At 46.2% G+C, this 24,239-nt stretch overlaps 1 protein-coding gene across 5 annotated transcripts in view; it reads left to right on the top strand.

The window, feature by feature from the left end:
* The window catches only part of PDE4C (phosphodiesterase 4C), a 1,034,448-nt gene that overhangs the window by 801,386 nt on the left and 208,823 nt on the right, over positions 1-24,239 (top strand). The window contains exon 1 of one of the 5 annotated variants that reach the window (XM_086947001.1): positions 10,007-10,864. The exons of the other annotated variants lie outside the window; for them this stretch is intronic. Within the exon in view, the coding sequence (XP_086803127.1) occupies positions 10,737-10,864 (128 nt within the window). The 5' untranslated portion in view covers positions 10,007-10,736. Of the gene's footprint in view, positions 1-10,006; positions 10,865-24,239 lie in introns of those variants that run through there. 5 annotated transcript variants of the gene reach the window in all.

Raw genomic sequence — 24,239 nt, 5'->3', positions numbered from 1 at the left:
GAGAACGGCACCATGCACAGTGCAAGCAGTCCCTGCTCTCCTTTTCTGCCGCTCAAGTAGATTTTTACTCCAGCAGCAGCTTTCTCAACATGAATGGGCAGTTTCTCAATGCGAGCTGTCGAGAGCATACGCGACCACTCGCAATGAGAAACCTGACCCCACCGCGTTGAGAAATCTCGCCCGGATGTTGATTTTCCATACTCGTGCTCACCAACTTGATGTTGACAATCACAAACGAGGAGGAATCTCGCCAGGAGGTTGATTTTCCTCGCTCGTGGTCGCCAGCTTGACATTGACGAACGCAAGTGAGGAAAAAACTACGCTACACCACGCAAAGCAGAGTTTTTCAGAACTCCGCGATCTCCGCGTAACGCGGAATGCAGGAATCTCTGCAACCTCCACGAGCAGAGCGGAGTTCACCGTCCAGGGTTAGTAATTTTGCATTATGTTCCAAAAAATATCTATTACGCAAAAGCAAAATATGCAAAATTCGCAAACCGCTAGCTCGTGACTTGCTCCTCTATTCAGTAACATTGTCTTTGTCTGAATCCTTTGTCGGCAGCACAGTATTATACAGTTTCGGGTGTTCTGCGTCACAGCGTTTGCCCGGTTCCTGTGTTCCTCATTGCGGTCTTTGATGGTATTCTCTGCTCAGAAGCACAGTCTGTAACAGGTCCTTAATCTCTAATGTAAGCTCCTGCTTCTGTCTAACCTCTGTTTCTAGAAGTTTCAGTTTGGGACACCAAAAATGGGATGAATGATCCAACATGCTACATATATGTGCTTCAACAGCGAACAATCGACACTGTATCAAATCGTCAGAAAAGTAATCCATACAGTATATACTTAAAGGCAAAAAATATAACAATATAACATAAGTGGCAAAAGAGTTTCTTTCAATATATTTTTATTTGCTTTTTTTGTTTAGAAACTAAAAGAATGTCTTGCGCCAGCACAATTATAGCAAATCGATGTTCTGTATATTTTTCTTCCAAAACAAGATTAGGCGCAGTCTCGAACATAAGTGGACAAACAGTTGACACAAAATCAATTCAATGTGATGAAATGAGTTCCTGTTTATGAAGATTAGGTCTGAAAATGGTCTTATATTTTGTTCTTGTGCTGTTTTGAGAAATAACATTCCAAAGTTTACTGGGCCATAGTCCAGTCTGAACTTTATGTTACACTGATCACCCAATCAAAACACCTACACTTGTCAGCCAATGAAAAAAAATCTCAAGGTTCAACCTAGATGAAAATTCATATAGTTCCATCCAGTGAAATATTTGCATATAATCGTTTCCTCGTGTGTAAAGGTGTCCAAAGTTTTTATCATGCAAGCAAAATCTTGCAGGTTGTAAGTCAAAATATTCATCATGAAAATATCACCTGACTAATTATCTCCAAAATATTGACTACCAAAAAGTTGTGAAGAGGAGGACATAATGGTAAATAAAGATTTACTAGTCTTAGCTCCTCCGGTATGTACACTTAAGACATACAGTCAATATACATGTATGTGTGGTGAAGAGTATTACATCTGTACCTACCTATACATATGTACATTCGTAATACTGCGATAGTCAATATTTTGGTTGGATGATGTTAAAAACGGTTTATTCTGGGATCATACCAATATCGCGTGGATCCTCGTTATTTTCCCCGCCCGTATAGTCCAAAGTTTCACCCAGTTCTTCGTTCACCCCCTCGATGCAATTTTCATTCTCAGGCTGGCAAAAAAATTCTGGTGAATACTCGCCCTGAAATTAATGTTCCTTATGATAATGATGCTGGATGAATGTTGGTTATCTTTTTTTCTCAAAACAACTAAAAGGCCCCCCAAAAGTCCAGGTTTTTCTGATCTCATGGGAGTAATCATAAATTTCGAGAGAATTATGAAAGGTTTGTGAGAGAAAAAATTCACAGGTATCAATGAAAGCGATATTCTACACAAATTTGAAGAATGGCAACAGAGTAGAGGTAAATGCAGTTTACGTTTCAATGATCACGGAAAGATCTTGGGACGGAGAAGGTTGTCTTACTGCAGCCTGTTTCTTACTCCGTGTCAAGCTTTGCCTGAGTGCCCTTTTACAAAATAATAAATGGATTTGGGACGGTTGGAGTAAGACACATTTTGTTATGTGTATCTTAGAGGGAAGTAAGAAATAACATGCTTCTGCTGGGTCAAAATAGACATGTATGTGAGCTGGGGTTGGGAGCTGCATGGTAAGTGTGTGCTTAGCCAGCAAGAGGCCATGTCTTACAGCTGGTTCCTAAAGCATTTAACGTATACTGCACAATGGGCCATCTTACAAAAAATGCATACTTCTTATAAGCATTAGGACAATATGGAATTTCCTAATTAGGAGGAGGGTCAAGATTTTATAAAAATCCCTTATTGTATAATATTGTTGTCACTGATCATGATTTAGGTATGAATAAACTTAATATATGAAAGGTACAATCTAAGGAACTCTTTCTAAATTTACATTACTGTGAAATTGACAATGTATGGATAAGCTTAATTCTGCACCCTTTAAAAAGTTATTCCATTAACACTAAAAAACAAAAACATGATGAAGTGTCAGGTGTAATATATGGCAGCTTATTAACCCCACTAATATTTGGGAACATTATTTCAGACATGAGATCTTATCCCGGACACTCACTAGATACATTCACTCTAAGAAAGAGCAAATTTTTTACTAATTCAGTTACCGCACCTCTGACGGGCCTTTCTTTATAGCAGACCAATAACTGGCATCTCTTCCATCAATAGTTCTAAGAATTTTTCTAAGACACTCCTTTCTAGCGGTTTGTTACGTAATAAGAATAAAAACAACTCCGGAGATTTACCCTCTTGCCGGTGGAGTTTCTGTATTATATCTTACTATTGGTGGATGCTAGTAACTTTGTGCAAAGAATACTTCCATAAAAATACAATAAAAACAGTGGGCCATCTATAACCACTAATAAATACACTGTATTACATTTTGTTTAAAACCTTCGCTTTTGCAGATGATCTTAAAATAAATTTGTATCCCTATTATTTTAAACACTGCCCAGCTGTATCAAGCTAAGTGTGATTTTAAGCACTACAGCTTACAGGGAGAGGGAATTTCATTGGCTGCTATATTGAAAAATATATCAAAGGTATTAGTTTGATCAACACAAATCTGTTTTCCTCAAAAAATCTTCATGTGCCATTCTTAAAAGTCAATTTACAGCCCGGATTTAATAAAGTCATTGAATTACAAGACCCCGGGGCTTTAGGAGCGATTAACGAATGTTATGAAACGAGCAATAATGGCAGAGAAACATTGTCCTTAAGGGCTACTGTGTGTGGATGTCTTTCTAAGGCTCGTAATCTGACAGCGGACATGCGGGTGACAGACGCGGACCGCGCCCCGTCATAAGAGCAACTCTGAATGGATCTTTTCGGGAATCGAATAAAGAGACAATCTTATAAGAGGTGATGAGCGTTATTACTTTTGCTTTGCAGCCTCTGGCTCCTTTCTGTAATCATCTTCTTGAATCTTTCCCAGATCTCCATCTGCAGCTGTAGAAACAATCTGGCTGGCCCTCAGCCCACCCTGAGACCTCTGCTGCCTGAGGTTTTAAGGGTATTTTCACACGAGTCTGTTCATCCTCTGCTGTCTGTCCCCCTGTGGTGTGTCCTGCCGTGCTCCCGCTCACTGTTCACCTCCATGCTTCCTTCTGACAGGTCCCCACGCCTTGTAGGGCTCTGTATCCTGAGCCCCCAAATTTATTTTTGGAAGTATGATTTCTCCTGCCTCCATCCATTAATAACATAACATAACAAGTGTATGTGTAAAGCGCACGTTCACCCCTGACGGGGCATCTTGGCACTGAAATAACAGATGCATATTGTTACCCAACTCAATGGTACTCATTTTATCGACCTCAAATGGATGAAATGCTGAGTGGACCCGCCAGTATTTGAACCATTATCATTCTATCCCTGTACCACAGCATGAGGCTGTGCACCATTATCATTCTATCCCTGTACAACAGCATGAGGCGACGCACCGTTTTCATTCTATCCCTGTACCACAGCATGAGGTGACGCACCATTATCATTCTATCCCTGTACCACAGCATGAGGCTGTGCACCATTATCAGTCTATCCCTGTACCACAGCATGAGGCGACGCACCATTATCATTCTATCCCTGTACCACAGCATGAGGCTGTGCACCATTATCATTCTATCCCTGTACCACAGCATGAGGCTGTGCACCATTATCATTCTATCCCTGTACCACAGCATGAGGCGACGCACCGTTATCATTCTATCCCTGTACCACAGCATGAGGCAACGCACCGTTATCATTCTATCCCTGTACCACAGCATGTGGGGGTGCACCATTATCATTTTATCCCTGTACCACAGCATGAGGCTGTCCACCGTTATCATTCTATCCCTGTACCACAGCATGAGGCTGTCCACCGTTATCATTCTATCCCTGTACCACAGCATGTGGGGGTGCACCATTATCATTCTATCCCTGTACCGCAGCATGAGGCTGGGCACTATTATCATTCTATCCCTGTACCACAGCATGAGGCTGTGCACCATTATCAGTCTATCCCTGTACCACAGCATGAGGCGACGCACCATTATCATTCTATCCCTGTACCACAGCATGAGGCTGTGCACCATTATCATTCTATCCCTGTACCACAGCATGAGGCTGTGCACCATTATCATTCTATCCCTGTACCACAGCATGAGGCGACGCACCGTTATCATTCTATCCCTGTACCACAGCATGAGGCAACGCACCGTTATCATTCTATCCCTGTACCACAGCATGTGGGGGTGCACCATTATCATTTTATCCCTGTACCACAGCATGAGGCTGTCCACCGTTATCATTCTATCCCTGTACCACAGCATGAGGCTGTCCACCGTTATCATTCTATCCCTGTACCACAGCATGTGGGGGTGCACCATTATCATTTTATCCCTGTACCACAGCATGAGGCTGTCCACCATTATCATTCTATCCCTGTACCACAGCATGAGGCTGTGCACCATTATCATTCTATCCCTGTACCACAGCATGAGGCTGTGCACTATTATCATTCTATCCCTTTACCACAGCATGTGGCTGTGCACCATTATCATTCTATCCCTGTACCACAGCATGTGGGGGTGCACCATTATCATTTTATCCCTGTACCACAGCATGAGGCTGTCCACCATTATCATTCTATCCCTGTACCACAGCATGAGGCTGTGCACTATTATCATTCTATCCCTGTACCACAGCATGTGGGGGTGCACCATTATTATTTTATCCCTGTACCACGGCATGAGGCTGTCCACCATTATCATTCTATCCCTGTACCACAGCATGAGGCTGTCCACCATTATCATTCTATCCCTGTACCACAGCATGAGGCTGTGCACCATTATCATGTTATCCCTGTACCACAGCATGAGGCTGTCCACCATTATCATTTTATCCCTGTACCACAGCATGAGGCTGTGCACCATTATCATTCTATCCCTGTACCACAGCATGAGGCTGGGCACTATTATCATTCTATCCCTGTACCACAGCATAAGGCGACACACTATTATCATTCTTTCCCTGTACCACAGCATAAGGCGACACACCATTATCATTCTATCCCTGTACCCCAGCATGTGGGGGTGCACCATTATCATTCTATCCCTGTACCACATCATGTGGCTGCGCACCATTATCATTCTATCCCTGTACCACAGCATGTGGCCGGACACCATTAGCATTCTATCCCTGTACCACAGCATAAGGCGACACACCATTATCATTCTATCCCTGTACCACAGCATGTGGGGATGCACCATTATCATTCTATCCCTGTACCCCAGCATGTGGGGGTGCACCATTATAATTCTATCCCTGTACCACAGCGTGAGGCTGAGCACCATTATCATTGTATCCCTGTACCACAGCATGAGACGACTCACCATTATCGTACTATCTCTGTACCACGGCGACACAAGAATGCAGGGTTTCTGTAGAGGGTACGAGTCTTGAACCACAGCAGAGGTCAGACACAAGAATCCAAGGTTCTTTGTACCTATACGATTCTTGCAGCACAGCAGGGTATAATACACAAGGTTACATGTTTCCTGGTGCATATATGATTCTCGTACCACAGCAGGAGGTCAGGCACAGGGATACATGTTTCTGGTGCATATATGATTCTTGCACCACAGCAGGAGGTCAGGCACAGGGATAAATGTTTCTGGTGCATATATGATTCTTGCAGCAGGGGCTAGACACGAGGTTGTAGGGTTCTTGGCACATATGATTCTTGCACCAAACGAGACCAGACCCGAGGTTGCATGGGTACTCCACATGTATGATTCGCATACCACAGCAGGAGTGCAGGAGCAAGGAGTCAGTGTTTCTAGCGCATGTATGATTCTTGCATCACAGCAGAAGGTATGTCACGAGTTTACATGGTCCGTGGCACATACATGATTCTTGTATCACAGCAGAAGGTATGTCACGAGTTTACACGGTCCGTGGCACATACATGATTCTTGCACCACAGCAGGAGGTCGGGCACGAGTTTACATGGTCCGTGGCACATACATGATTCTTGCACCACAGCAGGAGGTCGGGCACGAGTTTACACGGTCCGTAGCACATACATGATTCTTGCACCACAGCAGGAGGTCGGGCATGAGTTTACACGGTCCGTGGCACATACATGATTCTTGCACCACAGCAGGAGGTCGGTCACGAGTTTACACGGTCCGTGGCACATACATGATTCTTGCACCACAGCAGGAGGTCGGGCACGAGTTTACACGGTTCGTAGCACATACATGATTCTTGCACCACAGCAGGAGGTCCGGCACGAGTTTACACGCTCCGTGGCACATACATGATTCTTGCACCACAGCAGGAGGTCGGTCACGAGTTTACACGGTCTGTGGCACATACATGATTCTTGCACCACAGCAGGAGGTCGGGCACGAGTTTACACGGTCCGTAGCACATACATGATTCTTGCACCACAGCAGGAGGTCGGTCACGAGTTTACACGGTCCGTAGCACATACATGATTCTTTCACCACAGCAGAGGGTCTGTCTCGAGTTCACACGGTCCGTAGCACATACATGATTCTTTCACCACTGCAGAGGGTCTGTCACGAGTTTACACGGTCTGTGGCACATACATGATTCTTTCACCACTGCAGAGGGTCTGTCTCGAGTTCACACGGTCCGTGGCACATACATGATTCTTTCGCCACAGCAGGAGGTCGGGCACGAGTTTACACAGTCCGTGGCACATACATGATTCTTTCACCACAGCAGAGAGTCTGTCACGAGTTTACACGGTCCGTGGCACATACATGATTCTTTCACCACAGCAGAGGGTCTGTCACGAGTTTACACGGTCCGTGGCACATACATGATACTTTCACCACAGCAGAGGGTCTGTCTCGAGTTCACACGGTCCGTGGCACATACATGATTCTTTCACCACAGCAGAGGGTCTGTCTCGAGTTCACACGGTCCGTGGCACATACATGATTCTTTCACCACAGCAGAGGGTCTGTCTCGAGTTCACGCGGTCCGTGGCACATACATGATTCTTACACCACAGCAGGAGGTCGGTCACGAGTTTACACGGTCCGTGGCACATACATGATTCTTTCACCACAGCAGGAGGTCGGCACGAGTTTACACGGTCCGTGCCACATACATGATACTTTCACCACTGCAGAGGGTCTGTCTCGAGTTCACACGGTCCGTGGCACATACATGATTCTTTCACCACAGTAGAGGGTCTGTCACGAGTTTACACGGTCCGTGGCACATACATGATTCTTTCACCACAGCAGAGGGTCTGTCACGAGTTTACACGGTCCGTGGCACATACATGATACTTTCACCACAGCAGAGGGTCTGTCTCGAGTTCCCACGATCCGTGGCACATACATGATTCTTTCACCACAGCAGAGGGTCTGTCTCGAGTTCACACGGTCCGTGGCACATACATGATTCTTTCACCACAGTAGAGGGTCTGTCTCGAGTTCACGCGGTCCGTGGCACATACATGATTCTTACACCACAGCAGGAGGTCGGTCACGAGTTTACACGGTCCGTGGCACATACATGATTCTTTCACCACAGCAGGAGGTCGGGCACGAGTTTACACAGTCCGTGGCACATACATGATTCTTTCACCACTGCAGAGGGTCTGTCACGAGTTTACATGGTCCGTGGCACATACATGATTCTTTCACCACAGCAGAAGGTCTGTCACGAGTTTACACGGTCCGTAGCACATACATGATTCTTACACCACAGCAGGAGGTCGGTCACGAGTTTACACGGTCCGTGGCACATACATGATTCTTTCACCACAGCAGGAGGTCGGTCACGAGTTTACACGGTTCGTGGCACATACATGATTCTTTCACCACAGCAGAGGGTCTGTCACGAGTTTACACGGTCCGTGGCACATTCATGATACTTTCACCACAGCAGAGGGTCTGTCACGAGTTTACACGGTCCGTGGCACAAACATGATTCTTTCAACACAGCAGGAGGTCGGTCACGAGTTTACACGGTCCGTGGCACATACATGATACTTTCACCACAGCAGAGGGTCTGTCACGAGTTTACACGGTCCGTGGCACATACATGATTCTTTCACCACAGCAGAGGGTCTGTCACGAGTTTACACGGTCCGTGGCACATACATGATACTTTCACCACAGCAGAGGGTCTGTCTCGAGTTCACACGGTCCGTGGCACATACATGATTCTTTCACCACAGCAGAGGGTCTGTCTCGAGTTCACACGGTCCGTGGCACATACATGATTCTTTCACCACAGCAGAGGGTCTGTCTCGAGTTCACGCGGTCCGTGGCACATACATGATTCTTACACCACAGCAGGAGGTCGGTCACGAGTTTACACGGTCCGTGGCACATACATGATTCTTTCACCACAGCAGGAGGTCGGGCACGAGTTTACACGGTCCGTGGCACATACATGATTCTTTCACCACTGCAGAGGGTCTGTCACGAGTTTACACGGTCCGTGGCACATACATGATTCTTTCACCACAGCAGAAGGTCTGTCACGAGTTTACACGGTCCGTGGCACATACATGATTCTTACACCACAGCAGGAGGTCGGTCACGAGTTTACACGGTCCGTGGCACATACATGATTCTTTCACCACAGCAGGAGGTCGGTCACGAGTTTACACGGTTCGTGGCACATACATGATTCTTTCACCACAGCAGTAGGTCGGTCACGAGTTTACACGGTCCGTGGCACAAACATGATTCTTTCAACACAGCAGGAGGTCGGTCACGAGTTTACACGGTCCGTGGCACAAACATGATTCTTTCAACACAGCAGGAGGTCTGTCACGAGTTTACACGGTCCGTGGCACAAACATGATTCTTTCAACACAGCAGGAGGTCTGTCACGAGTTTACACGGTCCGTGGCACATACATGATTCTTACACCACAGCAGGAGGTCTGTCACGAGTTTACACGGTCCGTGGCACAAACATGATTCTTTCAACACAGCAGGAGGTCGGTCACGAGTTTACACGGTCCGTGGCACAAACATGATTCTTTCAACACAGCAGGAGGTCGGTCACGAGTTTACACGGTCCGTGGCACATACATGACTCTTCCACCACAGCAGGAGGTCGGTCATGGTGAAGTGTGTTATGGGTCTTGCACCACAGCACGAGGACGGGCGTGAGGGCACCGGGGTCAGATGCACTTGTGACTTCTCACCTCGGCGGGGCGAGGTCACTGTTACATGCACGTCCCTGCACCACAGCAATGTGTAGAGTCGCAGGGGGTGGGGGCGTGCGCCGCCCCCTCCTCCCCAGGGAGGCCGGCCTCCCTCCGCATGCACTGCCGTGTGTCCCGCAGAGGGTTAAAGAGAATCCTTCTGAGCCCTGCACACGCTGGCCCCTCCCCCGCACCCTGACATCACACGGCGAGCCCCGGCGGCACCCGGGCCGGCGCTGTCCTGTGGCTGTGGGGCTGGCACGGTGCGCCCGCGGGCGCTGCTGCCTCTGTCCGCTCACCGGGGGCACGGCTGGCACCCCCAGAAACTTTTAATGATCTGCGCCGAAGAGCACAGGGTGGAAGAAGGCGAGGTGAAGCCACGCGGAGAGCGCTGCGAAGCGGACACGGAGCACCAGGCGCTTGGAAGACAGTTGTGTCAGGACAGAACTGAGGACAAGAGAAGGGGCATTCCGGGCGAGACGGCAGGGGGAGCTCTAGAGGAATCGGGAGAGAAAATCAAAGTAAAAGACAATAAGGGGCACATGCCAAGACAAAGGAATCCAGCGAGCATGGCACCCCGCCCGCGCCTGCTGCCGGGCATCGCGGCGCTGTAAGCACCGTGCCACCGGATCCAAGGATTACTGGGAGAAGGGGTCTCTCGGAAGCAGGGAGGGGCCCCCAGGAGCAGGGAAGGGCCCCCAGGAGCCGCCCCCTCGTGCCCCATGGCGCCCTCTCCGCTGATGGCCAGGGGTCGCCCCCGTGGACTGGCACAAGCGCCCCTACGATGGGACCACGACTGAACTGGGTCCGGATCCCGCCCGGGACCCCCAAAGGACGGGGGTGAATCCTGGGGCGCTCCGGGAGCTTTGGACGACTTGCGGAGATTGTGTTGTTTTCAAACCTCGGCTGCCACCTCCCTGCGCTCGCGGAGGGCAGCATGAGTTTGCCCACGAACTGCGGCTTCTTGGCGCTAGGAGACGGGGCTCTGAGAGTCTGCAATGGGCACATCTACGGGTCCCCGTGCGCCGTCAACCGCCCCATCGACATCATCCAGAAGCGGAGGCGGTAAGTGCGCGGCGCTCTGGTGTGTGGCTCGGGGACCCGCTGCAGCGCCTAGCTCTGAAGGCATCTCGGCGCTATTCTGTCGCTCTCTCTAACTAACATAGTGCTATCAAAGAAAACTGCATCTCTAACGTATGTAAAGGTAGACGAGGGGATATCTGGCAACAGGGATCAAACCATGCTTAGCGCACAGCTTGGAAAGCACACCATGCTTAGCACAGCTTCGGAAGCATGCCATGCTTAGCACACAGCCTGGAAAGCATGCTATGCTTAGCACAGCTTGGTAAGCATGCTATGCTTAGCACAGCTTGGTAAGCATGCTATGCTTAGCACACAGCCTGGAAAGCATGCTATGCTTAGCACACAGCCTGGAAAGCATGCTATGCTTAGCACAGCTTGGTAAGCATGCTATGCTTAGCACAGCCTGGAAAGCATACCATGCTTAGCACACAGCCTGGAAAGCAGACCATGCTTAGCACACAGCTTGGTAAGCATGCCATGCTTAGCACACAGCCTGGAAAGCAGACCATGCTTAGCACACAGCTTGGAAAGCATGCCATGCTTAGCACACAGCTTGGAAAGCACACCATGCGTAGCACACAGCCTGGAAATCATGCTATGCTTAGCACAGCTTGGTAAGCATGCTATGCTTAGCACACAGCCTGGAAAGCATACCATGCTTAGCACACAGCCTGGAAAGCATGCTATGCTTAGCACAGCTTGGTAAGCATGCCATGCTTAGCACACAGCTTGGAAAGCATACCATGCTTAGCACACAGCCTGGAAAGCATGCTATGCTTAGCACAGCTTGGTAAGCATGCTATGCTTAGCACACAGCCTGGAAAGCATGCTATGCTTAGCACACAGCTTGGTAAGCATGCTATGCTTAGCACAGCTTGGAAAGCATGCTATGCTTAGCACAGCTTGGAAAGCATGCTATGCTTAGCACACCTTGGTAAGCATGCTATGCTTAGCACAGCTTGGAAAGCATGCTATGCTTAGCACGGCTTGGAAAGCATGCTATTCTTAGCACACAGCCTGGAAAGCATGCTATGCTTAGCACACCATGGAAAGCATGCTATGCTTAGCACAGCTTGGAAAGCATGTTATGCTTAGCACAGCCTGGAAAGCATGCTATGATTAGCACAGCTTGGAAAGCATGTTATGCTTAGCACAGCTTGGAAAGCATGTTATGCTTAGCACAGCCTGGAAAGCATGCTATGCTTAGCACAGCTTGGAAAGCATGTTATGCTTAGCACAGCCTGGAAAGCATGCTATGCTTAGCACAGCTTGGAAAGCATGCTATGCTTAGCACACCTTGGTAAGCATGCTATGCTTAGCACACCTTGGTAAGCATGCTATGCTTAGCACAGCTTGGAAAGCATGCTATGCTTAGCACAGCTTGGAAAGCATGCTATGCTTAGCACACCTTGGAAAGCATGCTATGCTTAGCACAGCTTGGAAAGCATGCTTTGCTTAGCACAGCCTGGAAAGCATACCATGCTTAGCACTCAGCTTGGAACGCATGCTATGCTTAGCACAGCTTGGAACGCATGCTATGCTTAGCACAGCCTGGAAAGCATGCTATGCTTAGCACAGCTTGGAAAGCATGCTTTGCTTAGCACAGCCTGGAAAGCATACCATGCTTAGCACACAGCTTGGAACGCATGCTATGCTTAGCACAGCTTGGAACGCATGCTATGCTTAGCACACCATGGAAAGCATGCTATGCTTAGCACAGCTTGGAAAGCATGTTATGCTTAGCACAGCCTGGAAAGCATGCTATGATTAGCACAGCTTGGAAAGCATGTTATGCTTAGCACAGCTTGGAAAGCATGTTATGCTTAGCACAGCCTGGAAAGCATGCTATGCTTAGCACAGCTTGGAAAGCATGCTATGCTTAGCACACCTTGGTAAGCATGCTATGCTTAGCACAGCTTGGAAAGCATGCTATGCTTAGCACACCTTGGAAAGCATGCTATGCTTAGCACAGCTTGGAAAGCATGCTTTGCTTAGCACAGCCTGGAAAGCATACCATGCTTAGCACACAGCTTGGAACGCATGCTATGCTTAGCACAGCTTGGAACGCATGCTTTGCTTAGCACAGCCTGGAAAGCATACCATGCTTAGCACACAGCTTGGAAAGCATGCTATGCTTAGCACACCTTGGAAAGCATGCTATGCTTAGCACAGCTTGGAAAGCATGCTTTGCTTAGCACAGCCTGGAAAGCATACCATGCTTAGCACACAGCTTGGAACGCATGCTATGCTTAGCACAGCCTGGAAAGCATGCTATGCTTAGCACAGCTTGGAAAGCATGCTATGCTTAGCACACCTTGGTAAGCATGCTATGCTTAGCACAGCTTGGAAAGCATGCTATGCTTAGCACACCTTGGAAAGCATGCTATGCTTAGCACAGCTTGGAAAGCATGCTTTGCTTAGCACAGCCTGGAAAGCATACCATGCTTAGCACACAGCTTGGAACGCATGCTATGCTTAGCACAGCTTGGAACGCATGCTATGCTTAGCACAGCCTGGAAAGCATGCTATGCTTAGCACAGCTTGGAAAGCACACCGTGCTTAGCACAAAGTGCCATGGGAACTTAACCTCGCATAGGGGAATGGTGCAACAGCAGCACGTGGCCATACCATAAGACAAAACAATGACTTGTTTCATGTAGCGCTTCATGCTTCACCCCTGACACCCCCCAGTTTCCAAGCGCTATTAAATAAGAGGCGTCACATTTGTTTCTTTACATATTACTCAAATTAAAAAACATAATTGTATTCGCGGAGCACACTGAAGGGGGCCTCTCGGCGCTAATGTCAAATGATAGATGTGTGTTCCTAACTCGGCTGGACTCATTCACAACACTCCAGAAGGGTCAAAGGTGGAGCCGCCCCCCCCCCCCCCCCACCTCCCCCGGCGGGGGCAGACCTTAGGCCACGGGGTCAAACAAATCACTGCAGCGCGTGCTTTGGTCCACCGAGACTGCAAAGACAGTCATGAAGGTGGCCGAGGGACGACAGAAGTATGCGGCAAGAAATGCAAATTATGTGGCCGAGTGCGGCGTATTATATAGCGCTATCATTACACTATTATGACTTGTTAACAAACCTTACAACATTCTAGGACACTGCTTCACCCTGTGAGCGCCCAAATACAGCGGTCAGGAACTAACGAAGCTTTGCATAAGGTTTCCACTCTGCGGCACCGCACATGCCACATTTTTTATCTTGGTCACTTTTGATCAGTTTGAGCCAGAAACATGTTTTTTGTTAAAATCTGCCAACAATAGACAAAATAGTGTAAAACAAACTGAGCGCAGGTGCAAGTGTGGTAGCGGAATCACATTACACCCGTGGCCCTGAGTATAAAACAGCGTAAACTAACATAGGATGCCGTGAGTCAGCGTTCCATAGGATAGTAGAGGCCAGGATGTTATAGAATGAAGGACATTCAAGTAACATAAATTGCCAGAGGGAGAACAAAATCAGTTAATAATTGAATATGAATTTGTAGAAGCATATTTTTTATGTATATGTTTATTTAATATGTTTCTCCTATGTATTGTAAAGTGTTGATTTGTGATGGTTTTTATTAATCAGACAATACAGTTATTAATTGATTAATTAAAGATAAAATAGCAGCATGGGCCCCCTATCTATTTATTCTGTTTAATGCTATAATGCAGGGCTCTACCTTACCTACCACCTGGGTTGGGGCTGGGATCACACCAGTGTTTAAAAAAGGTTCTCCACTCCTCCCGGTTAATTATCGTCCGATCACTTTGATCGACGTAAGTCAAAAAAAATTCTCTCGTATTATTTTGGACCGGCTTCAGATTTGGATGGAGGAACAACAGATTCTCAGTCCCTTTCAGGCCTGTTTTAGGGGAAAGATTTCCACGGTCGACCAGTTATTAAGGCGACCACTTCTTTACTGGAAGAGCGTGAGAGTCTACCAGGACTATCTTCCATTCAGGAAGGCTTTAAAGACCTATCTCTTTCCCAAGTAATGGTTGTGCGTTTGTGCTTGTTTAGTGTGGGGGTTCTCTGATCAAAGCGCCAGGATGCCCTCTGGGTGACAGGTCTGCGCTCTATAAGTATGCTAAATAAATAAATAAATAAGACTAGAGGGTGGCAGCCTCTACTTAATCTTTGTAGACCTTAAGACGGCCTTTGATCTAGTGCCCCGTAAAATCCTTTGGGCTGTCTTGGAGGACATGGGGGTTCCGGCTTACCTTCTTAATACCATAAAGCGACTCCCTTGTAACAACTTTGCACAAATTAGGAGTGGTAAATGGGGAAGTCTGACTCCCAAAATTCTTGTCAATAGAGTAATCAGACGGGGGTGTGTGTTGGCGCCCACACTCTTGTGTCTCTTCGTCAATGCCCTAATTTCACACCTTAAGGGGGTTAAAGACATCGATGCCCCCAAACTGAACAACGAACAGGGGGTGGCATTGATGATGCAGATGACACCCTCCTATTGTCCAAATCTCCTATGGGCATCCAAAGAGCCCCGGATAGCTTTGTCAATTTTTGCCACTTAAGGGGACTAGAAATGAATGTCCAAAAAACTAAGATTATGGTCTGCAACCCACCAAAAACCAGATGCAGTAATCCCTCCCTAAATGGCATAGCTTTGGACAGGGTGACAGTTTTTGAATATCTTGGTATTACCCTTACAGACAAAATGGACTGGACACCTCAACTTGCAAAGGCCAAACTCAAACTTGTTCAGACCACGGGCGGTATTCTCAAATTCCATCAAGAATCCACTTTTAAGCCAGTTGCGCCCATTATAGAAATCTATAACGTTCAAGCCAAGGGGGCAATTTTATACCGGGCTGAACTTTGGGGCCATTGCCTGGTGGACGGCATTACCAAAGCCGAAAAATGATTTTTAAGATCATTGCTGGCACTCCCATCTATTACCCTCATGATCCCTATGAGAATGGATCTTGGTATTACACCCATACAAGAGGTAGTCGCACTACGCCCTGTCATCTATTGGTGCAGATTATGGGTTACCTCCGAACTATCATGTTTTATACAAGAATTGGAAGAAGTATTGGGCCTTCCTGGGTCTGAGAAATTGCCTTGGTTCGACTATCTAAAAAGGAAAAGTAAGAGACTGGACATACCCGGTCTGTGGTCTAATCCAGCCGTGGTCTGCGTACAGTTGTCGTGTAGAGATTTAGTCAACTTAGACTGCCGGTCCAGGCTCTCGGCCATCCTTGGTAATTCTTCCTTAGGCCCTCTTACTGTCAAGTTTTTTAATTTAAAAGATGAATACATAATTGAGTCTTTTCCTGACAAGATGTTACCTTCCACAGCAAGGAAACTATATCTACAATTTAGGTATGGTACACTTCCTCTCAGGATCTTCTCCCATAAATGGTCCGCTACTAAGTTAACCAGCTGTCCGGCGTGTGGCGCCTACGAAGAGTCCGAGTCCCACGTTCTTTTTTTCTGCCCCAGTTATAAAAACATTCGCCAACGTTGGCTTATCCAACTCCGCAAAAACATGGGGTTCAGACTGCACTCAGAGGCTCTGAAAATTCTCAGTTTCTCGATATTTGGATGTTATGTGGCGCAGGAGAAGATCTTTTGTGTAGTAATTGTTTCTAGTCTGCTGTACATACCCATGAATTTACAAAATACGTAAGCTGTATTTTTTTTGTAGTAATTGTTTCTAGCCTGCTGTACATACCCATGAATTTACAAAATACGTAAGCTGTATTTTTGAATGTTTTTATATATTTTTATAATTATTGTTACTTGCTCAAATTTTTTTATTATGTCTTCTGCGGCTACTATGTATCTTTTATGGTCTTCGACCGAAATAAAGATTACTTGACTGACTGGGTATTAATTGAGAAATGCCACATCTGAGTTTACTATTGCGCATGAGCGTAATCTCAGTCCACTAGTTTAGCTCAAAGTGTTTTCGGCGCCACATTTTTGGCCTTACGTGATGTTTGCAATTCTTTACTCTCCAAGGGCCACAGCACCTGAGCCAGCGGCCAGTGAGTTTTTCACCAGCAGATCACAAGTTGAAATACAACCCTACAACCCGCTGTAATTAACGGGGTGGCAAAGAAAGCACTAGTAAATTGAGGCCTTAGTGAATTGTGCGAGGGTCTTAGTGAAAATAAATGGTTGCTCCCAGATTAGTGCCTCGTGCGCAGCTGCAGAAAAGTCCCTGAATTCACGTGCAGCGCTGCTTCACATTTACACATCCAGGGGGCGCTCTTGCTGCCAGTGCAGTCCACACTGGTGATGTCTGAAGTATGACTGCCACCCCCCAGCCCTACCGACTAAACAGAGATGCTGCTATATCAGAAAATAATATTCAGATTCTCACTAGTAGCCAGTAAACATGTTTACACGAATAGTGACACGAACTAGCGGTGTGAGGAAGGTTCACGTGGGGAAAATCGTGAGGATCCTTGCTACATTGGGATGGTCTATTGTTCCATCTGAAAGGGCCCGTGTACCCATTCCTTGTATTTTATTCAGTAAAATAGTGCACTCTGGGAATTGTAGGTTTTTTTGCTTTAATTGAAGCAGCTGGACTAACTCAGCTGACAGTAATTTCAAACAGTCACGCATTGGGCGGGGTCCTGACATTGACTCATGTGGCAAACACACACTTCACACACTGCTCCTGTGAGTGTAGAAAGGACCATCAATATTCTGGGTTTTAAAAAAGTTTCCCTCTGATCACACCTGCTCATGGAAGGTGGTTGAATCTATGGGGGTCTGAAATGGAATCATCTTTCTTGTTTCATTTCACAAATTCCTATGAATATTTAATACAATTACACTTTTGTAGCAATATGTGGTTTGCTGGTACACCTGCTTACTTTTGCTTAATTATGTGTACATCTTGCGTGTAAAATCTCGCGAGTGACGAGCAAGAGACTGGTTCAAGTAGATGTATCTCAGCAACTTTTTTTGAGACTTTTTTTTCGCAGGATGCTTGCCCCTTTATAAAAAGATGCATAAAATGGCTACGTTTTGAGAAATGTAATGAATTTTACAAATTCGTGAAATTCACAATTTTCACTGGTATAGTGAAAATTCACCCAGGCCTAGTTTCATCCAGGACTTCACATCTCTCAGTGCTCTGGACTTTTTTTCATATCCGGGCCCATCTGCAGGGGTTGCGCGCGGTGCGCCAGCGCTGTCCAAAAGTGGCGCAGCGGCTCTTACACACTTGGTGGACCGCGCCTGCCGGACACCATGCTGCCAGAATCCACCAATCAGCAGGCCTAGTGAGTTCACCAACCTACACTTGTGATGGTGCCCAATGCAGGCGTGTGACAAGCGGAACTTGCAATATTTGCACCAAGGATCTTCACGCTTTATTGTGTTGGGCACTTAGGCCTCGATTTAAGGCTCAGATTGCCGGCACTTAGGCTGAAGTATGTTTATCGTAAGTGCCTTCTCCAACACACTTCTGCTCCAACTTCTGTCCGAGCGTGCGTCCACCCACGCCGTCCCTGCGCTATCCTAGTCGGGACCACACTACCTGGTTAGACCCCTGGATAGGAAGTGACGTCCCATGCCCTACCTGGAAGGACTCCAGACTGTAGGGTCCTGGTGTCGTCAAGACTTGACATCCCGCCTTTTTTAGGGAAGAGTCACACACCCAGTGCTTATTTTGAGCCAGTGGTTTCCGGCACTCATTTCTGTGGATCTGCATTAATTTTTCCTCGGCAGACTTAACCCAGCACAAGAGAGAAAATCACAAAACTACAGAAAAGCAAGAAAGGATGAAAAAAAACCTGAAAGAGTGAGATGGCGGGGCAGGGAGTATCTGGTGGCGGATGAAAGAGGCAGGAGGTGGTATCAACGCTACATCTGAGCCACACTTAAGCGTGGAACACATAGTTGGCGTGGCAGACCCCTCATAGTGGGCAGTGGCGGCATCACATGAATAATCATACAAGAAGTAGTGCAATTTTACATGAGACACCGGGTAACGGTGAGACCCACTCTACAGGTGGCACATTTGGTTGTCGGACGACAGTACCAATCGTCTTTAAACACCTTCTTTCGATTCATGTTTTTTTAACTGACCGTCACACCCACAGAACATATTCAGCTAGTTTCCCCCAAATACGTCTCAGGAGTATGTTAAGTACCTGTCTTAATTGTGCTTGCCTTTTCGGAAGCTTTGAAAATGTTTTCGGTTGATGAAGTTGTCTTCTGTGAAAATAGGAGACCCAGGTCCTAATTAGGGGTGGGCGAAATTTGGGTGGTCGCACTACGCAAAGCTCCGCGAAACGGTAAAAAATCTCTGGGAGCACGCAAAAGTTCTGCCATCACACGGAATTGCTTGTTCCACCCGTTCGCGATGCTTTTTTCCTGTTCGCGAAAGCTGTTTGCGCGCTCGTAGGGAAATATCTTGCGAACGTGCATTTTTGAAAGCGCGAACAAGCAAAAAATTCCGCAAAGACGCGGATCACAGACTTCTTGGTAATTCTGCGTTCTGTGCGGACCGCGAAATTACCCAAATTCCGCGAGCGGAACTGAATTTACTGCCCAGGTCTAGTCCTAATCACAGTTCCCGCTTGACCAAATTGTGGCATCAGCAAGCCATGTTTTATTGACACACCTCTGTTCCCTGATCTAATAGAACTGGGTTGCATTATAAACTTCCAAACCCATTAGGATTACGCTCTGGAGTAGCTTCCTTGTAGGACAGTGGAGTGGACCAGAGGTGTGGAGATAACTTTAAAAGACACCATTTTTAAAGGGGTCCTATTCACACCAGCGGTTGTATTCACCAGGTATCCAACATGGCCGCCAGGCTCCTATCAGCACATCTCCAAGTTGAGTGACGCAACCCAACATCTAAACATCTAAACACCGTTGTCTTCCTGTTAAATCTGGCTTCTTTCGAAATTATTGTGTACTTTAAAGGGTACTGTTTTTGCAAACTCTTTGAAGCCAAGATATAGATTGTTGCTTCTGCACTCAAGACTGTTTACAAAGATAACACCACTTTGTATTACTAAACTAAGAAATACCATAGAATATAATAGAAAATTGAAATATTTCCTTCTGGATTCGTGTTAAAACTAGTCCAAGTAAATTTCCAGAACAGCCATATTCCTGATGTTTTTGAATAACATTTTTAAAAATGCATATATTTGGAGGCCACTTGGAATTAGTGTGTGAAGAATTTTTGGGATAAAAATATTGCACAAGTAAGTCTTTTTTTAAGGGGAAAAATTCTAACTTTCATTGGAAGCAATCTTTTATTGAAGAAAACACATTACAAAAAACATACTTTTATGGGCAATGCTTGAAAAAGTTCACAAAATTTGGTTTACAGAAGTGAGAAGTTTCTAAAATTTGCAAATTTATGCAGACTTCGATTTGGCTCACCCCCTTTTTCAGTTGTGGCAAAAAGAATGTGTTTCTGTGTAGTTGTAGAAAGTATCATTTCATTTTAAAATTTTAAAACCTTCATTTTTAGTAACTTGAAAGGTGTCTTAACGGCGTACAATAAAACTTTTTGTATGTAAATTAGTGGTGTGCAAATTTGTGTATTGCACAGATTTGCAAACTTTAAAAAAACTGTTACTGGTTTTGTGAACTGCAAATTTAGTGAAGTTTTTTTTCTTTTAAAGGGTGGGGGGGGGGGGGGTAAAAATGGTCCTGGCGTTGCAGAGGAAATGTTCTGGCTGAGCTCGCCACCTGTCATTCAGTTTCCTGAAAGGCAGCCTGTACCCATCACGTATCCACTGTTACTATTCCCAGGAATGGACTTAGGGCAGCCGGTAAAGAGATCTCACAGTGGGCACTGGAGACAGCGGGGGAATACAGAGCCTTAATATTCTGTCTACTTCTGATGAGGTATCTAGCTTCCCGGGAGTGAACGTTTGTACCTGTTGAAATTGCAAACTTCACCTGATGGTCATTTCAATTCGCCCACCCCAAAAAATGGCCCCACTTCCTTTGAACCTGCATTTTGCTCTCTAAAATCTATTGTAATTCCATGTGTCGGTACATTCAGATCCCTATGTTATTTTTTAGAGATTAAACGGTGTTAAATGGAATATGTACAGAATGTATGTATATGGTATTTCTATAACACAAACCTAACCATAGGGTATTGGAGCATTGTACAGTATAAATGCAGGGGGGTATGCAAGTATTCAAGACCATGTAAGACGCCTCTATGTTATTTGTAGTTTTGAAATCCACAGTTTAACAAATTTGGTGTAATTGCTTTCCAAATCAACAAACATAGTCGCTACATGAAACAAATGTATTAGCCGCAGTGACGTGCTCAGATTACTGATTAAAAGTTGGATAGTGACATTCAAGAGAATATGGTTTAGGACGGTTTTTGGGTGCCGTAGGACAGTTGTCTTACAGATAACAGTGCTTGTTTGTGAAGGCAGCTTCTCATCTTAGAATCCAGGAGTCTTTCTTCTCCTGGGCCGTCTGACTGAAGCAGATGGTCCATCTGTTTCAATCAAGGTGCAGAAAATGACTACCATTAATCTGCCCTCGACCCGCCTGGCAGCCGAGCATCGATTTCCCATGGATGTCCATCCAGGCGGTGTGAAACGGATGAGCGCCAGGTAGGCCCATCGCTGGAGACGGGGGACATCAGGAACATGCCCAAGGTAGCCAGAAGACAAGCTCCATCTTCATGGCTCTGTTTCTCATCCAAGCTTGAGGTACCGCAGAAGGATGACGGGTTGGACTGTTCTTATAACATGTGGCAGATGGTACCTTCGCTCAGCCTCACACGGGTGTGTGGCATTTGAAAATATATTATTAAACAAACATTAGCAATGCCAATAGGTCTAGTTTTTAATATGCTAACGCGTGCAGCAAAGGCACATTAAAAGCCATCGGGGCGAATAGATAAAGCAACGCTAGTAAAATAGTCCCTTTTGCAGTGCAAACACTTAATTGGAGGTGGAAGGATACAACCTCAAAGAGAAGGAGAGCAATAAATATTACACTGGACCAGGCCAAGAAGTGATTGACAATTCTCAAGCCAATAAGCAGAGAAATACAGGCTTCAATGGGCCAAGCCAAGAAGTGATTGACAAAGCCTCCAGCCAATGGCTGAAGGAGGTTGGTCAAAGAAATCCGATGGTTGAAAGGGGCGGGCTCAAGTCTCACTCACTGTATGCTGTAAACAAAAGGCTTTGTTTGACACCTGAGCTGTCTAAAACCAGGAGTAAAAAACAGAGACACTTCCTTTAAGAACCATGTGCACATCCAGGGAGGATCTTAGAAATGTTCTGCTGGGATAAAGTGCAAGTGTTGATGAGACAAGTCTCCCCACAGTCTGCAAGCCGCCGTGCTTTAAGTCTTTCACTCGTCTGATAAGTGGCCCCCAATAGCTTTTTTTTCTTTTAACCCCTCCCCTGCTGGTGACGGAACAGCTCCGTCACCAGCCGCGGTCGCGCTGTGCGGATGACGGAGCGGTCCCGGCACCGCCCGCTCGGCACGCCTGCGCGGCAAGGTGCCAGCCATCTGCTGCCAACTGCTGCAGATCTGATGCCAAGAAACATACAATGCCAACTTCTTTGCGGCCACCCCACTCATCAGTTGCAAAATCCGCCATTATGTTTTGCCCAATCCCATTTAGACATATATTTTAAATAAAAGGACCTCTAAATTTATGTTCCATAGTAAGGCATTCTTCAGGCTATATCCAATCAAAATTATCATCAAAGCCAAAAACACTCTTCTGACGCAAGTACTTGTCGTTCAGGGAACTATCTTCTGCTCTATATATTAATTTTTTGTACCTACAAAGTTGGTGCACTGCTGTGATTCACAAATATATCCAATCTCTAGCTCCCTAAAAATATCTATGACATCAGCTAGTAGCGACCACTCAGAATGAGGCTATTTCTCGTGATATTCCCCTGCCTTTCTGTTTCTACGTAGCCGTATCCACTATCATATTGGAGAACGGCCTTGACTGCGGCAATGGGCCTAATGTTGAGCATTAAACGAGGCGCTGTCAGAGGACAACCACAGCCCATTGCTAGTCAGACCTCAAAAGCAAATATTCAGTTATTTAGAGTTCTTTAGTATCTACGAAGGCCCACAATTCTGCCCCGCATGTAGTAGCTGCTTCTGACTCCATTTTGTAGACGTGCGGGATTGACCGTACATGTTGCGTACCAATTGTCTATGAGCACCTCAAGATTGCCGCGCTTGTTTGCTTTGAAGCGCGCGCTGCTTTCTCTCTTTCTTGCACCCATTTCAACCTATGTTCAAACCGAATGCCCAGTGAATCAAATTCGTAGACTCTTTCAAGAGAACGATTGTAAATTGAAAATAAACTTCTGAGTACAAGAGTGCTTATCAATAGCATACCTTTGATTTAACATCTATGGAGTGTCGGGTGTTTGTCGTCTGTGAAGCGTCTAACCAATTTATGCAAAGATAATTCTGAAGGATATAAAAGAACAGCAACATCACTGAACAACAAAAATTGGTAACCTATTACCACTTCAGTCAGGCGTATCAAGGTTTAACTTTTCTTGGAAATCGCTGACGTCGTTAAGATATAGGCAAGCGCAGTGGTGCTGAACTCTTTGACGTCTGTGGACCCCTCACTTAAATCCTTACTGGAAGCTGGGGACCCCCACTGAATCATTATGGAATGCAGAGACCACCACTGCATTATTGCTTGAAGCAGGGACCTCAGAATAAGCATTTTGAGCCACTAAACAATACACAAAAAATACAGAAACAAGCATTCATTAAACAAATGCACAAATGATGAAATATTTTAATTAATTCACCACAATTTTTTTTAAGGAGGTTAGAGCTTTTCTAAATTCAATTTAGGCCGCTCATCGTCCACACTATAGTCTGTCTGACACTATTGACTGCACCTACGAATCAATCTGAGGGCACAAACTTAATTTTTAACCCCCAATTTCAGATTCCTTCAAATTTACATAACCTTTTAGAATGTTCAACTTACATTTTGCTTCTTTATTTATACACACTTTATTAATCTGTTAATTTTATTTAATTTTCTAAGTAGTCGTGAACCCCCTGATTAGGCTGCGTGGACCTTTAGGGGTCCCAGGACCACAGGCTAAGAACCACTGGGCGAAAGAGTCCCGGAGCAAGGACACATCCCTGGCGCACTCCAGGTGGGATGCAGATGTTCTCGGTACTTGGCGCCTGTGCTTTCTCCGATCCTCAAGGCGCTAGAGCACTGACCAAGGGTCCCAGTGCCCGCTGAGGGATCACGTCAGCTCCTTCCAGGGCCACCTGTTCCACATCAGCTGCCCCCAAGCCCTGGCACTGAGCCAGCCCGCTAACTGGCCCTGGGTGCACTCGAGCAGCCTCCTACCAGCCC

This window comes from Lissotriton vulgaris, chromosome 12, assembly GCF_964263255.1.
Source record: "Lissotriton vulgaris chromosome 12, aLisVul1.2, whole genome shotgun sequence".
Lineage (NCBI taxonomy): Eukaryota > Metazoa > Chordata > Amphibia > Caudata > Salamandridae > Lissotriton > Lissotriton vulgaris.
This window is presented reverse-complemented; position numbering and strand designations above follow the sequence as displayed.